Source organism: Vitis riparia, chromosome 9 (genome assembly GCF_004353265.1).
Source record: "Vitis riparia cultivar Riparia Gloire de Montpellier isolate 1030 chromosome 9, EGFV_Vit.rip_1.0, whole genome shotgun sequence".
Classification (NCBI taxonomy): Eukaryota; Viridiplantae; Streptophyta; class Magnoliopsida; order Vitales; family Vitaceae; genus Vitis; species Vitis riparia.
Window position 1 is genome coordinate 3,324,058 of NC_048439.1, and position 14,733 is coordinate 3,338,790.

The window sequence follows — 14,733 nt, forward strand, 5'->3', positions numbered from 1 at the left end:
TTTGGACCGTTTTAAGGGGATTTTGAAAAAAATAAAGTGATTTTAAAAAACATTTTTTAACAATATAACCATTCAAAAAATCTCCAAATAATTCCTACTTTAATCATATGATAACTCTTTTATTAGGTGACATTTTATAAGACCAGAGGATATTAGCACAAAGGGACCTCATTTTTAATTTATTTTAGCACAATGTTTTTTTTTCTTTTTTTTTAATCTTTTTTAAGAAGGATTTTTTTATAATAAACAAAAATAAAAGCTCACATAAAAATGATACAAGAACAAGTTCAATATCATGTTTCTTAAGAAACATATCTTAAAAATTGGTTATTTATATTTTTAAATTTAAAATATTATTTTTCATATTTTAAAAAACTCAAACACCTCACTGGTTGAAAATAAAAGCATTCGTCTTCATTGCTTCTATTTATCAAAATAAAAAAACATGTTTTTATTAATTTTTTTTAGATTATGTTTGATTGTTGAAAAATTGGAGGGAAAATTAAAAAAATTTAAAAATTAAATTTAAAATCAATAAATTATTTTATATATATTTTTAAAATTCAATTCTTTTCTTTTTCTCACCATATAAGAATTAAATAATTTAAAAATATTTTAAATTTTTAATTATATTTAATTTTCTTATATTTTTTGGGGGTGAAATAAAAAAAAAGTTTTTTTTTTTTTTCTCAATACTTTCTTCCGTGTTTTTTCAAGTCCTTCTTCCATAATCCTATGGAGGGCACCTGCGACTTGTTAATTTACAGTGTAAAATCCAGATGAAAGGAAAAAGAAAACGGTGTCGTTTTGATTGAATGACTTCCGGCTCTGATCCTTTCTCACTGATTTCTCAGCCCACATCTCCACTCCATCTGTGAAAAAACCCTTTGGAATTTCAAAGCCCTAATTCTCAAATCCACATCCCGCCGAAGCTTTCTGCAACTCCAATGGCGCTTCCACCAATTCTTCATCACTCTCACTCTCATTAAACTTCTCCACAGCGGTCCCATGGCCAGTCACTGTACTCTCAATTCTCCACATTTTCCCTCTCTCCCATTTCTCTCTCGCCCCAAAACCAGAACCAAAACAAAAAATTTAGCTATTCGTCCACCAATTATCTCATACCACTTCTCCACTTCTCAACCCCAAGAATATGAAGATAACGACATGGAAAGCAAAAAGGCGAAGCAAAACCCTTGCAAATTCCTCAACCTCTCCATAACTCTCACCATCATTTCCGCCTCTCTCCCCCAACCCTCCCTCGCAGCCGCTGCCGTCGGAAAATCTGCAGGAAAAAAGCGTTCCTCGAGAAAACCAGAAGCGCTGACACCCCAAGAACTGAAATCGTGGACAGAAGGACTTCCCGTTGTGACGGACCGTGTTCCTTATACGGACATTTTGGATTTGAAACGAGAGGGAAAGCTTAAGCATGTAATTAAGCCGCCCGGTGGACCTGGGGTCGGGCTGAGGCAGAGGGCGGAGGCAGTTTTGGTGGTTTTAGAAGATTCTAGGGTTTTGAGGACGGTGGTGCCCTCTGTAGAGAGGGATAGGAGGTTTTGGGAAATGTGGGATGAGTTGAAGATTGATAGCGTTTGTGTGAATGCGTATAGTCCGCCAGTGAAGGGGCCGGAGCTCCCAGTCCCTTATTTAGGGTTCTTGTCCAGGATACCGGCATATATGTTTTCATTTGTGAAACCGAAGCCTGTGTCTAAGAGGGCAATGGAGATAAAGAGGGAGAGAGAGGAGTTGAAGAGGAACAGGAAGAATGAGTTGGTGAGGATGAGGGAGGAGAGGGAGATGATGGAGAAGGCCATTAGAGTGCAAAAGAGGATGGAAGAGAGGAGAATAAGGAGGGAGTTGAAGAAGAAAAAGTACGAGGAATCAACGCGTGATGCAAGGAGGAAATATGAACGTATGGCAAATTTTTGGGCCAATTTGGCTGCGGACTCAAATGTGGCAACTGCACTTGGGTTTGTGTTCTTTTACATATTTTATAGGACGGTTGTCTTAAGCTATAGGAAGCAGAAGAAAGATTATGAGGATAGATTGAAAATTGAGAAAGCAGAGGCAGAGGAGAAGAAGAAAATGAGGGAACTAGAGAGACAGTTGGAGGGAATTGAGGGTGGGGAAGATGAGAGTGAGATTGTGGGAGGTGAGCAGAATCCTTACATGAAGATGGCTATGCAGTTCATGAAGTCCGGAGCTCGTGTTCGCAGGGCACATAATAAGAGACTCCCTCAATATTTAGAGAGAGGTGTGGATGTGAAGTTTACCGATGTTGCTGGACTTGGGAAGATAAGGCTTGAGCTTGAGGAGATTGTGAAATTTTTTACACATGGTGAAATGTATCGTAGGCGAGGAGTAAAAATACCAGGTTAGATTGTCCAATAAATTAATTTCATATTCTTAGTGTATTTTGGAGTAGAATGTGAAAATTTCAGCTCATATCCTTTAGATAGTCATCAAATGTGTTTTGGTGTTAAAATTCTGACTATGAGAGATTTGAATTAAATCACATAATTTATTTGGCATTTTAATTGAATGAATCATTGCATTCATATTATCCTTGGTAGGATCATTTACTTAAATGAATTCTTTCCCAATCAGATTTGAGAAGAGGTTCATGGGAAAACTGCAAGTTCAGTAGTTCTATTTCAAATGTTTTAGGCTTTAACAAGATAGATCCTGTTTGCCTGTTGATGCCTAAAGATGGAGGGTAGCTATGTCACGGACTTAGTCGTTTCCTAAGCTTGTGCGGCACGTAGACAAGTCAAGACGCTTGATCTTGCTAAGTCGGCTTTACTTCCAATGCTTAGCTTGTTAGGCTAAGATGCTCACAACTCGGAAGCTTGAGAAGGCGTAGTAGGCGACTCTTAAAGAATGGAAGCTTTATTGCTTTCAAAGGAAGCTATACAATGCTTAGAAGCTCACTTGATTGGTTAGGAAGTGATTTTGGACGGTGCCTTGGCCAAATGAGACCCTCACCTATTTATAGGCACCAATGGAACTCTCTGGAACCTTGGAGGGTTCCTTACAAGTCAAAAAGATTCTAAAATACCCTACACAATTCTATGTACAACCTTATGTACAAGAGATCTCTAGAATTCTCTAGAAAGCCTTGGACTCCTCTCATGCCTTCCACCATAGTGTAGAGATGTGTGGACATCTCTTGACATCTCTAGAACCTTCCACACTCTTCCCTCCAATAGCTTAGTGTAGATGGCTCTAGGAGTTTCCAGAAGCTTCCTGGGCTCTATATAAACCCATGAGGAGGCTCATTTGAAGCATCCTGTGACATAAGGTACACTCAAAAGAATTTCGCATAGAAGTGAATGATGGATGTAGAGCAAATATCACACTGTATAATCCCTCACACCTTTAAGTAATTACAGATATATATTCTTATGTCCTGCTTGAAATAGATGTTGGATAATCTACTTTGGTATTTTGTGATTTAGATTTATTTTACGAAACTCAATAAAGCTTTCTGTAAGCTACTTGTTCAGCTACTTGTATACTTTTCTTCCCTTCACGCCATTTAGGGTCATACCTTAAGTTAAATCATCATACCATCATGTCTTATTTCAGTGCAGTCATGGCTGCTTTTCTTTTACCTTCCTACTGTGCTTGTAGCATCTTCAATCTCTTGGAGTAAACAAATTTCTTTGGTAGACATGACCAAACTATCCATTATGACTTCCTTTATATTGCCCTCAATTGATGCTACAGCTTCCTTTGATCTTGTCCTTCAAAGGTGGTGCATCACCTTCAAAGGAATGCATCCATATCTTAGTATGTTTCTTTCTTGTCTTACCTGGTAACCTCACTTGTTCATCTCCAAATCTTAATGTTGGCTATTGTCATTTTATCGCAATTACAACTTGACATTCTGTTTCAGAAAGTATGGTGCCCTATACACTTCGTAGAATCTTTTTCCTTTTTTTTTTTATTTTATTTTTTTGACCACACAACACCTAAATAGCGTTGCCCCTCTTCATTCATCTTCCTGTAATCTTGTGGTTGATGCCAAGCTTACCATTGTAATGGATGCCTGATATATAGAGAACCAACAAAAAGTTTGCTTTATCTTTTTGCCCACTAGTTTTCACCTGTATTCCTACTTCTTACTTTATTGAAGTTATAATCCCTATATCATGTTCCCATTCATGCTTAATTTTACAACTTTTTTATTTGAAGCATCTTGATATAATTAAAATTTGGAACTTATCCTTTCTCTAGTTATAATCTGTATATTTTTAATTGTTATTTTCTAAACCTCAACAACAACCAGCCTCTTTAAAACTTTCATCTTTAAAGTTCTTATTTGCCTCAGTTGTACTTTGTATCTCCAATTTTCTGAGTTTTTTCTTTTGTCCTCTTATTTCCGTGTGGGTCTATTTTTCCTTTCGCTAATAGGCATTAGTTTTAAATAGGCATTATGTACTGTTGTCTTTCTAATCATCATGGGATGTTGGCATGTGAGAGCATTTATGTGAGAAAATTAAATTTGTTGGGCTGATTTTGGACAAATAATGAGTGGAAACAAAAACAGAGTGAGATTAATATATTTGTATGTGCATGTACTTATATCACTTTTTTTTTTATAATTTTAATTTAATATTTAATTTTTAAATTTTTTGGGGTTTGCAGTGAACCTTTATTTGTCACCACTGGAATTTGAACTTAGAATGCCCACATCTTCACCCCAACCCCTTACCTGTTAAGCCAGGCCTCAAGTTCCTTTAATTCTCAGTTTATTTGTGTTACATGGCCATTCATTCTGGCAATGCTCCATACATGGCTTATTTTTGGTTGAAATTTCTGTCTTATTTTATTTTGCTTTATCAGGGGGCATACTTCTTTGTGGCCCTCCAGGGGTGGGGAAGACTTTGCTCGCAAAAGCTGTGGCAGGTGAAGCAGGTGTGAACTTCTTCTCCATCTCTGCGTCTCAGTTTGTGGAAATATATGTTGGGGTTGGTGCTTCTCGTGTACGGGCACTTTACCAAGAAGCAAAGGAAAATGTAATTGTTCTTTTCAGCTGCTTCTTTGATTTCTCCTTTCTATTCTCAATTTCTCATGCATTCTGAAATAAACATCCATAACATAAGATTACTTCTATTTGGTTGATGTTCAATTCCGCTTAGTGATATGATTTCCAGTGTCACCATCCTATGTTACCTTATTGCAGCACTCAGTACAGACTGTTGAATAAGCTTTTTCTTCTTGTTGGTTTCCTGCTTTTCAATCGAAAATGGTTTTTTGTTGTGCAAAATTAATGTTCTACCTCTTTTGCTATTTTTCCCATTTCTCATTTAACTTGACTGCTTTCTTCAAGTTCTCAGATGTTTTTGCTGGAGGACAAATTTTGACATAAAAATTATCATGTTGATTTGCTAGGCTCCATCTGTTGTCTTCATTGATGAGCTGGATGCTGTTGGTAGGGAGCGTGGTTTGATCAAGGGATCTGGCGGACAAGAACGTGATGCTACTCTTAATCAGGTTGGCTTGGGCAAATTCAACTTCTATGATTTTTGTACTACCAGTATTTCTTTCATTTAAAGAAGTCTCAAGTTGAGCATTTATGTTCAATGTTGTGATGTTCTTCAGCTTCTTGTTTGTTTGGATGGATTTGAAGGGAGAGGAAACGTGATTACTATTGCCTCCACAAATAGACCGGATATTTTGGATCCAGCACTTGTGAGACCAGGACGGTTTGATCGAAAAATTTATATTCCTAAGCCTGGCATAATAGGACGCATTGAAATTCTGAAGGTCATCTTTTGTCATTAATAAGTCTGTGTATGCATCTTGCCATGGTTTATATGGCCATTGCAAGACTTTCATTTTGTAATTTCTCCTTATGTAGTTTCAAGCCCTTATATGATATATTTTGTTATGTTGCTTCTTTTTCCTGGTTATAGGTTCATGCTAGAAAGAAGCCAATGGCTGAGGATGTGGACTATATGGCAGTTGGTAGTATGACTGATGGAATGGTTGGTGCAGAGCTAGCCAACATTATTGAGGTTGCTGCCATAAACATGATGCGTGATGGAAGGAGTGAGGTAATACTTAAATCTTGCAGATGAATGAACTTTATTTATTTCTCATAATGTTCCTAGTGTCTTCATAAAGACAAGAAGGCAAATCTTACTATGGAAAAAAAAAATTCTGAAAAGAAAAGAAAAAAGACGACAGTCCTAGAAATAGGAACTTAAATGACGAATACTCTACAATATGCTGGAAGGAGTTAAACTTGCAATAAATCTTAATGTGGAGGCAATTCGTAAGAGTTCCTGAACAAAAACCTTAGTTGAGCTATTGGTTTCACCATCTTATGTCTCTTGTAGAAAAAAATTAAATCTTCAAAACATGCTTCTTGTCTAGTGTATTTCTAAGACATCTGTGTATAAGGTATTAATTAATTAATTTATTCATTTTTATTTATTTATTTACATTGAAAATATATTTCTTAGCAAGTATAATTTGTATCAACCTTTTTTTTCAACATTTATTCTTGTTGTGCCTTTTGGCACGGTTAGAACAGGCCTCTGCTTTGCTGTGTCTTGTTTTAGAGCCAAGAGCTAATATCTACCTTTAAGATTTTTAACTATGATTCTCATGTAAGTTAAACAGATTATTGAAATTTGCATACCATTCGTTTATGATCATCTAATTTCGGGAAACATTTTCTATCTTAGCCCTAGTTTTGAAATACAAGACCTTAAGACTATGATTAGATGCATACCAGTCACTGATTGGCTGCAACTCAGAGGATTGCCTATTTCAAAATCAGAATGATCAGATGACTTTTAACCATCTGGTTTCCAGTCTTCACTTTCTTTCTCATCTAACACAAATGAACATGATTTAATCAGATGGCTGATAGTTGCTTTATACCCTAATTTCTAACTGCAATCTTTTAGGTAAAAACTCTTAATTGTTGGGTTCCATGTTCCATGTCTAGTTATGAGATGCTATGGGGTTCTGGTTGTTAGGTTCAGAACTTTTCTTCTTGTTATTAATTACATTGTTAATTAACTGTCTCTGGCTTGCCCCTTTTTTTCCTTTTTGTGCGCTTGTGCAGATTACAACCGATGACTTATTACAAGCGGCACAAATAGAAGAAAGAGGAATGCTGGATAGAAAGGAGAGAAGCCCTGAGATGTGGAAGCAAGTAGCTATTAATGAAGCAGCAATGGCTGTAGTAGCTGTGAACTTTCCTGATCTAAAAAATATTGAGTTTGTATGGTTCTCACATTAACTATATGCTTTAATTCATTTACTTGCATATTTTGTCTCAATTTTGGCCACAGGCACACTATCATTTTATTTTGTTGAAGTGGTTTTTTGGTATTTAAAAATTGTTGTATATTTGAAGAATATTTAACACTTAGACTGAATTATACCCATGTTAAAGTCTTATCTTAGTATTAGACCTGCAAAGGAATGTAGTTGACTCATTCTTTTCTCTTAATGCTTCTTATTCTCTTAAATGCCTTTCTACATCACATTGCTCAGTGAAGATGTCTAGACTTTTTGGCCAGTTAGTTTAGAACTTCTGCATGCTGGAATGGATGTTGCTGTTATATATTCCTTGATTATTTGGGCATATTTTCCATGGTTATAATCATTATAATACTGTTTAGTTGGATATTTGGACTGCGAGATTAGGTAAACAACTATCAATGAACTTCATGAAGATCTGAGAGATGATTAGGAAAATCTTTTAAACATATGGAACCTTGTCATTTCTGCCAGTCTCTGCCTTTACGTCTTAAAATAGTTTTATTGATGCATTTCTCTTGGTACAAAGCCTTGCACTTTTCTTTTTGTATTCCATGCTTGTCACAAGGGTCTTATATATTGATATTATTGGATGTGCTGCCCCCAGCAATGAAATAAATTGCACATAAATTTTGACAAAACATTCAAATTTCAGGGATGCTAACAAAAAGGAAGTATATATGTAGAAGTCTGACAAATTACTTAAGGAGGCTATGTGCTATATTTGAGAGGGAACTTTAAGTTGTGAAGTTTTCACCATTCTAGTTCCTTTTTATAACTTGATGAATTATTAAAGAATAAATGTGAGTTACAAGTACATAAGATCTATGAAAAGTGGGAGAATTAGAAGCCAAAGGAAACATACTTCTCTAGCAAAACCTTAGGGCCTTGGTTGGCATAAATGGTCCACAACATGCAGCAGAAAGCATTCCTTGTGTCTTGTACTTTATACTATGAAGTTTTAACCCTAACCTTCAACATAAGCCTTGTTACCTTAACCTTGATTGAAAGACTGCAATCAATATTGTACAACCCCAAGTGATATGATCTGGCTCTCTACCCTACACCACTTAAATATGACCTTTTTGTTCATATATACTGATAGGCATATATTAAATATAACTTCATTACCCATGACCAGTTGCTGCAAAAGTCGTGAGGGATATGTTTCTAGTTGACAGCTTTGCAAAGACATGGTTCAAGTTGACAGCTTTGCTAAAGAACAATAGTGAGGTAGTGAAAAGACATTTTGACCTAGTATTTAATTGAAAATATGGTCCTAGATGTAGAAGATTTGTAAAGCAGGTTTCATGTACTCACCTCTAAATCGTTAGTATAAGACTATAAAAGGTGAATCAAGTTCAATTGTGTCTCCTTGATTCAAAGTCTCAAAGTAGAAGTAGAAATAGCAAATAAAATGATTTAACATAAAGAAAATTATTTGCATCTGGTTTGAAAAGCTACATTAGTTTTTATCTGTATTTTTTAAATAAAATCTCAATTTAGTGTATGAAGGGCATACTGAAGATGAGTATCATGGTGTCTTTGGCACCTTGTCTGTATCTTTTGTATTAAGGTATCTTAAAAGATTAACACTTTCTGATTGTCCTTTTGGTCCATTTCCCTCGACTTTGGTCCTCCAGGTATAAACTTCCTAATGCATTTAATTACACTAACAGGGATCAATTATTCTTGAGAAACTGCATTGCAAGTAACACTTTGTTTGAAATATTGGTTTTTATTTGGTTAGGTGCTCCAAAATTTACCTCATTAACTTTGGCTTTATGGTTCCTAGAAATCATTTTTACTTGACATTACATTGTGCATCCTAAATCATTTTATGGTAACAACACATCTTACTAAAATTACTTTCATTAGGTCACAATTTCTCCCAGAGCTGGCAGGGAATTGGGTTACGTTCGGATGAAAATGGATCACATCAAGTTTAAGGAAGGAATGCTTAGGTATGGCCTTTTCACATCCATAATTCTTTGTTCATTCTTTTGGACATGTTATAAGATTATGCTTACCAAGAAAGTCAAGATTGCCAAAAGTAATTATTAATAATAACTGGTTATGGTCATACAATACTGCACTGACCTTAGAAGGAAATGTTTCTACAATCAGTGCTCTTGCATTTAGTACTTAAATTATCTGTGATGCATTAGTGGCTGTTTTGAAATTTCAACCTCTGTTTTTTTCCTTCATTTTCCTGGTCTTATGCAGTCGGCAATCCCTCCTGGATCATATCACTGTTCAACTAGCACCGCGTGCTGCTGATGAGATTTGGTATGGTGAAGATCAGGTGAGGAGACAATTTTTATACAAATGTATAATGTCTTTCATATTCCTCAAAGGGAGATTATTGTGCAGAAAATAGTAATTGTTTGGCAAGAATCAGGCTTTCCATTTTTTTGGACCCCCTCCTATGTTGAATAATTGGACCATTTTCTCAAGTAAAGCTAGAAACTTGGTAGCAAATATTTTGAAGAAATTAAAAAATCTGTTGATTGTTGGGAGGGATTATTTCAAATACTCTTGTTTTGATTTTGACATGTGATCATTCTTGCTCTGAAGAACTAGTGCTTTACTATTCTCTTCGTTCATTCTAACATCATTAGTTGCATTTTGCTTGTTTTTGAGATATGATCAATATGTGGTTTTTCATGGGTGTTGAACATCGTTGTTTCTCAGAAGACATAACATAGGTGTTTGGAGTCGTAGCATCTTGTTCTGTTCTGGTTATGTTAGTCTAAGCTGGTGCACTTGAAATGTCCCTAATATGTGTTGAAATATTCCAGTTGAGTACCATATGGGCTGAAACAGCAGATAATGCTAGATCAGCAGCAAGGACCTTTGTTCTTGGTGGCCTTTCTGAGAAACATCAAGGGTTATCTAGCTTCTGGGTTGCGGATCGAATTAATGTATGCCACTTCCAACTTTGTCCTGCAATTTTTTTAGTTCTATTGCTGAAATTTTGAATTTTCTTTTGAAGTTGATAAATGGCAGCACTATTTCCTCTCCATTCTTTACTTAAACTCCACTTTGCATGTTTGGATAATTCTCTGTAATTCACAAACTGGAGAGCTAGAAGCAAAAGTGGGAAAAATATGGAAATTCCCTTGAACTTTTGAATTTTCTGAAGCTGTTGAAAAATCCAGAAAAAAAAAAAAAATCTTGTTTCTTTTTTGATAAGCAAAAAAGAAAAAACAAGTCTTGTTTCTTCTATAAAAAAATCTTGTTTCTTTTCTGATGAGCAAAAAGGAAAAAAGAATCTTGTTTCTACTATCAATTACCAATTGTGGCCATGGTTACATATGATGCACTTTATGATGTACAATTCTGTCATCAGGATATTGATTTGGAGGCATTGCGGATCTTAGAAGTTTGTTATGAACGTGCAAAAGAGGTATATTATATTACGTGGAAGAAACATGCAATTGCAACTTTTTGTATTCTTCCTCCATACAAATCAATATTTCCCTTTTCAGATCCTGAAGCAGAATCGAAAACTCATGGATGCTGTGGTTGATGAACTTGTCCAGAAGAAAAGTCTGACCAAGCAAGAATTTTTTCGCCTAGTTGAGGTGCATGGCTCCCTTAAACCTATGCCACCTAATATTCTTGATATCAGGGCTGCCAAGCGTATACAATTCCAAGAAAGGATGATGAACCAGAGAGAGGCAGCAGTAGGGAAGAACATTTGAGCACAGTACCAAGAGAACTATCTGACAGGTGCTTAAACTTTTGGTCTTTGTATTTTCTTATCTTCTGTTTAAGGTTTACTAAGTTTTGATATTGTTTAGCTAATTCAATCTGTAGGGATACTGACCTAGAATCTTGTGCATGGGTCAAAACATTTGTTTTCGTGCTTGGTAATGTGCAAACCTCATTTCAGGTCTTTCATTGTCCATTTTATTCAGGGTTCAAATCCATCTTGGCAAAACTTTTATTATGTGAACTTCAAGTCATGTTTCCCTGCCCATTCATTGGGCATTGCAGATAGTATTCATAATTTCACCTTTGCAGATAGTATTCTTCCTCTCCTGGCATGTATTGTAAAAGATAGAAAACAGAACCAGGTGTAAGGGAAATCTGAAATACAGATTTCCAGTTTATTCTTGCCAACCCTTGCAAGTTTTACCTGTTAACCTAATCATTGCGACTAACCTCTCTGTCGCTTCTTTTTTATTTGATCATGGCAGCCTAAAATCTCTCTTTCTATGTTAGTATGTATTTTGTCACGTTGAAGGTGTAATGGATGTTTTGGTTTCTCACAAGGATTTATGTATGCTTTTGGCTGATATGTTTGCAGCATGGTTAGCACCATAAACTGAGACCTGGTGTTTTTCGTCCAAAGCAGAGTCAACATGTTGAACTAGACCTGGCAAATTACTTCGGTTCTGAAGGAAGAATACAGCTTGATACTGAGGAAGCAAGGCCATCGCTGCCAAATAAAACTCATTCACAGTGTGGGCATAAGTAGGTGGTCATCTAAATGCGATTTGATTCAGAATTCAATTCTGCTCTGCCCTAATCATAACAATTGGGCACTGAGATTTTGTAATCATATTACACAGTTTCAATTGATTTTATACGAGGAACACAGGTTACATGTGGTATGTTGTTTCGATCTTCACATTATATGCCAATTTTGATCTGATTGGGTTTCCTTAGCTTCTTGAATGGAATGGTGAAAACAAATTAGGTCATTATGATATGTTTATGCTTCAATTAAACCCTCGGAGATGAGAGGAGCTGAATCTTTGTGATGTTTGGGTGATTAAAAAAGGGTTAGGTGGTAGATGTATTATGGAAATTAATTATGTTTCTACAAGGGAAATAGCCAAAAATTATATGCCATGGTACAAGTTTCACTGATGCAATTTCAAAGGCTTTTTCCCGTTATCTTTCGAGTAATCTTGAGTCGTGGGAAGATTAGTCATCTTTTGAGTCACTTGTTATTTCCCCAATTGCATGAGCCTGGCGCCATATCAGACGTTCACCTCCTAAAATCAAATCCAAAACTGCATGTCCTTGGACGACAACCACACTTTAACGGTCCATTTAACTACCAAAATAACTGCCACGTCGATCCACCTCCACTTCTGTAACCACCCACGTTCCAAATTTTCAAAAACCCATATTCCTATATACTCCCGTTTGCTTGAATCACACACATCACTTGTGGCACGCTTCCACTTCACAGACGTTGCTTCAACCTTTCTTCCAGGAGAGAAAAAAAAGAATGAAGAACACCAACATGGCTTCTTCCTTAAGTGTTCTGTTCACCGCTTTGATCGTCCTCGTTGCCATGAACTCTTCGGCCGGAGCTGCGACGGAGTTCCGGGTCGGAGATGGTGAGGGCTGGCGAAAGCCCGGTGTGAACGAGACTGCAATGTATGAGCAGTGGGCTAAAAGGAACAGGTTTCAAGTCGGAGATTCTCTCTGTGAGTTTGTGAAAAAATGGGTTACCTTCTCTTTCTTTTTGTTATTGCTAGGGTAACCAGTGGTAGTTCTCTGATGCTTGGTGATCCTTTCCTGATTTGTACAGCATTTGAATACAAGAATGATTCACTTCTTGAAGTGGATAAATGGGACTTCTACCACTGCAACAGCTCCAGCCCCATCTCTTCATTCAAGAACGGGAAGAGTGTTATCAAACTAGAAAGGCCAGGTTCCTTCTACTTCATAAGCGGAGATCCTGAGCATTGCAAGAGCGGCCAGCGATTGGTCATAAGCGTCATGGCTCTGCACCCAATCTCACAGTCTCCTCCGGCCATTGCCTTACCGCCCGGAAATTATTTTCCAATTTCTCCTTCACCATCTCCGCTCTCAAGCTCTGGAGTGCTAGTTTCTGCAACACTGGTCCCTTTGTTAATGGCTTTTATTGCCAACCTTGTGGGTTTGGTATAAGGGTACTTAGTTTTTCTGTGCTAATTGTATTGGATTTCGAGTTCTGGGATGATCTTCTGCATTTGAGTTGCTGATTATATTTGAAAACATTGTTTGTTTAATTGATCATTTATATATATTATAGTTATGATTTGGAGTTGTTAATTAAGTTTGATGATCATGTAGGCCTTGGCCTGTTAATTTTTATGGTTAACAAGCACTCAGTTTGTTCTACAATAGCTGTATATGATTTTGCTTGTTTCCCTAGAAAATAATTGAAAGAAATTTAAATGAAAGATTTCTCTCTCCTATTAAAGGTTTCTGGACAACTTTGTTTCTTTTTCTTTTTCTTTTTTCCCAACTTTTTTCTGTGAGTTAATCGACTCTTATTTATTTCTTCAACCTTATACCAATCAATGTAACACTCAAGGAAACAATTTGTACCTAGGAATTCTTACTTTCATTGGGACCCCATTTGTATTCATGAAGGACCGACCCAATTCCTCAACAATTTCTGTGACTTTTCTCAAAATGTTTAGATCATATAAAGTATTAAAAAAAGGAAAAAAAAAAATACAGTACTTGTATTTGGATATTGAAAAAACTAGAGAGAAAATAGAGGGAAAGAAAATAAAAAAAAAAGTAAAATAAAAATGTAAAATAAATTTAGAATTAATAAATTATATTTTCATATTTTTTTTCAATAATTTTTTTAATGATTCTAATTCTCTTTTATTTTCTTACTTATTTTTCACTCGAAGAAAACCTAACATATTGCTAAAAAGAAATTTAAAATCTCTTTTTTCATTGGCTAATTTAATGTGAAAAATATATATTTAAAACAAATATAATGAAAGATAAACATACATTTTATTCAAAAACAAAGTTTTCATCGAATCTCATTTATATATATATATATATATATATATATATATATATATATATATATATATATATATATATATATATATATATATGTAAGAAAAAAGAAACGAAAGATAGTAAAATCATAATAAATATATATTAATCGATCTTAAGATAGATAAATCATACATATCCCATTAGACAAAAGTACCAAATCTCCTCCACTTATTTATAATTCATAAATTAAAGCAAACTGTGGTGGATGAAGACTCAGGGTTTTGCAGCTTACAATCGGGATTGTCATTGCAATGATAGGGAACTCCTTGAATTCGTTAAGCATTTCCAATGAAAGCCATGAGCACCATCACCAACATTAGCTTCATCTCTTATGCATTCACACAAACAAAAGATAAAGAAATTAAGAATGAAAGGAAATTTGTTAAAATTTTGAAGGGTTAGCTCACAACTCTCAAGTTGATAACAAAAGGGCTTAAATAAGCAAGGAGATAAATTCCCTATTGGTATTTTCTTTATCGATCTAAATAACTTGAAATCAATTCTTATCAACCTAAACAACTTGAAATCAATTCTTATCATCCTCCACAGAATAGTTAGAAGCTAGCAAGGAGATAGAGTCCTTATTGGTCTCTTCCTCATCAACCTAAACAACTTGAAAGCAATTCTTATCAA

General features: G+C 35.5%; 2 protein-coding genes across 2 annotated transcripts; both read left to right on the forward strand.

Annotated features, from left to right (window-relative positions):
• The first annotated feature begins 764 nt into the window (after positions 1-764).
• Positions 765-11,923, forward strand: LOC117922094 (probable inactive ATP-dependent zinc metalloprotease FTSHI 2, chloroplastic). The gene is made up of 12 exons (XM_034840115.1): positions 765-2,374; positions 4,849-5,021; positions 5,398-5,499; positions 5,608-5,772; positions 5,922-6,062; positions 7,085-7,243; positions 9,163-9,248; positions 9,511-9,589; positions 10,086-10,208; positions 10,637-10,693; positions 10,776-11,019; positions 11,600-11,923. Exons 1-11 carry the CDS (start codon positions 1,009-1,011, stop codon positions 10,989-10,991), a joined length of 2,667 nt encoding a protein of 888 aa, XP_034696006.1. The 5' UTR covers positions 765-1,008; the 3' UTR covers positions 10,992-11,019; positions 11,600-11,923.
• A 134-nt stretch (positions 11,924-12,057) lies between these two features.
• LOC117922095 (mavicyanin-like) lies at positions 12,058-13,348 on the forward strand. The gene is made up of 2 exons (XM_034840116.1): positions 12,058-12,734; positions 12,839-13,348. Exons 1-2 carry the CDS (start codon positions 12,533-12,535, stop codon positions 13,198-13,200), a joined length of 564 nt encoding a protein of 187 aa, XP_034696007.1. The 5' UTR covers positions 12,058-12,532; the 3' UTR covers positions 13,201-13,348.
• The last annotated feature ends 1,385 nt before the right edge of the window (positions 13,349-14,733 follow it).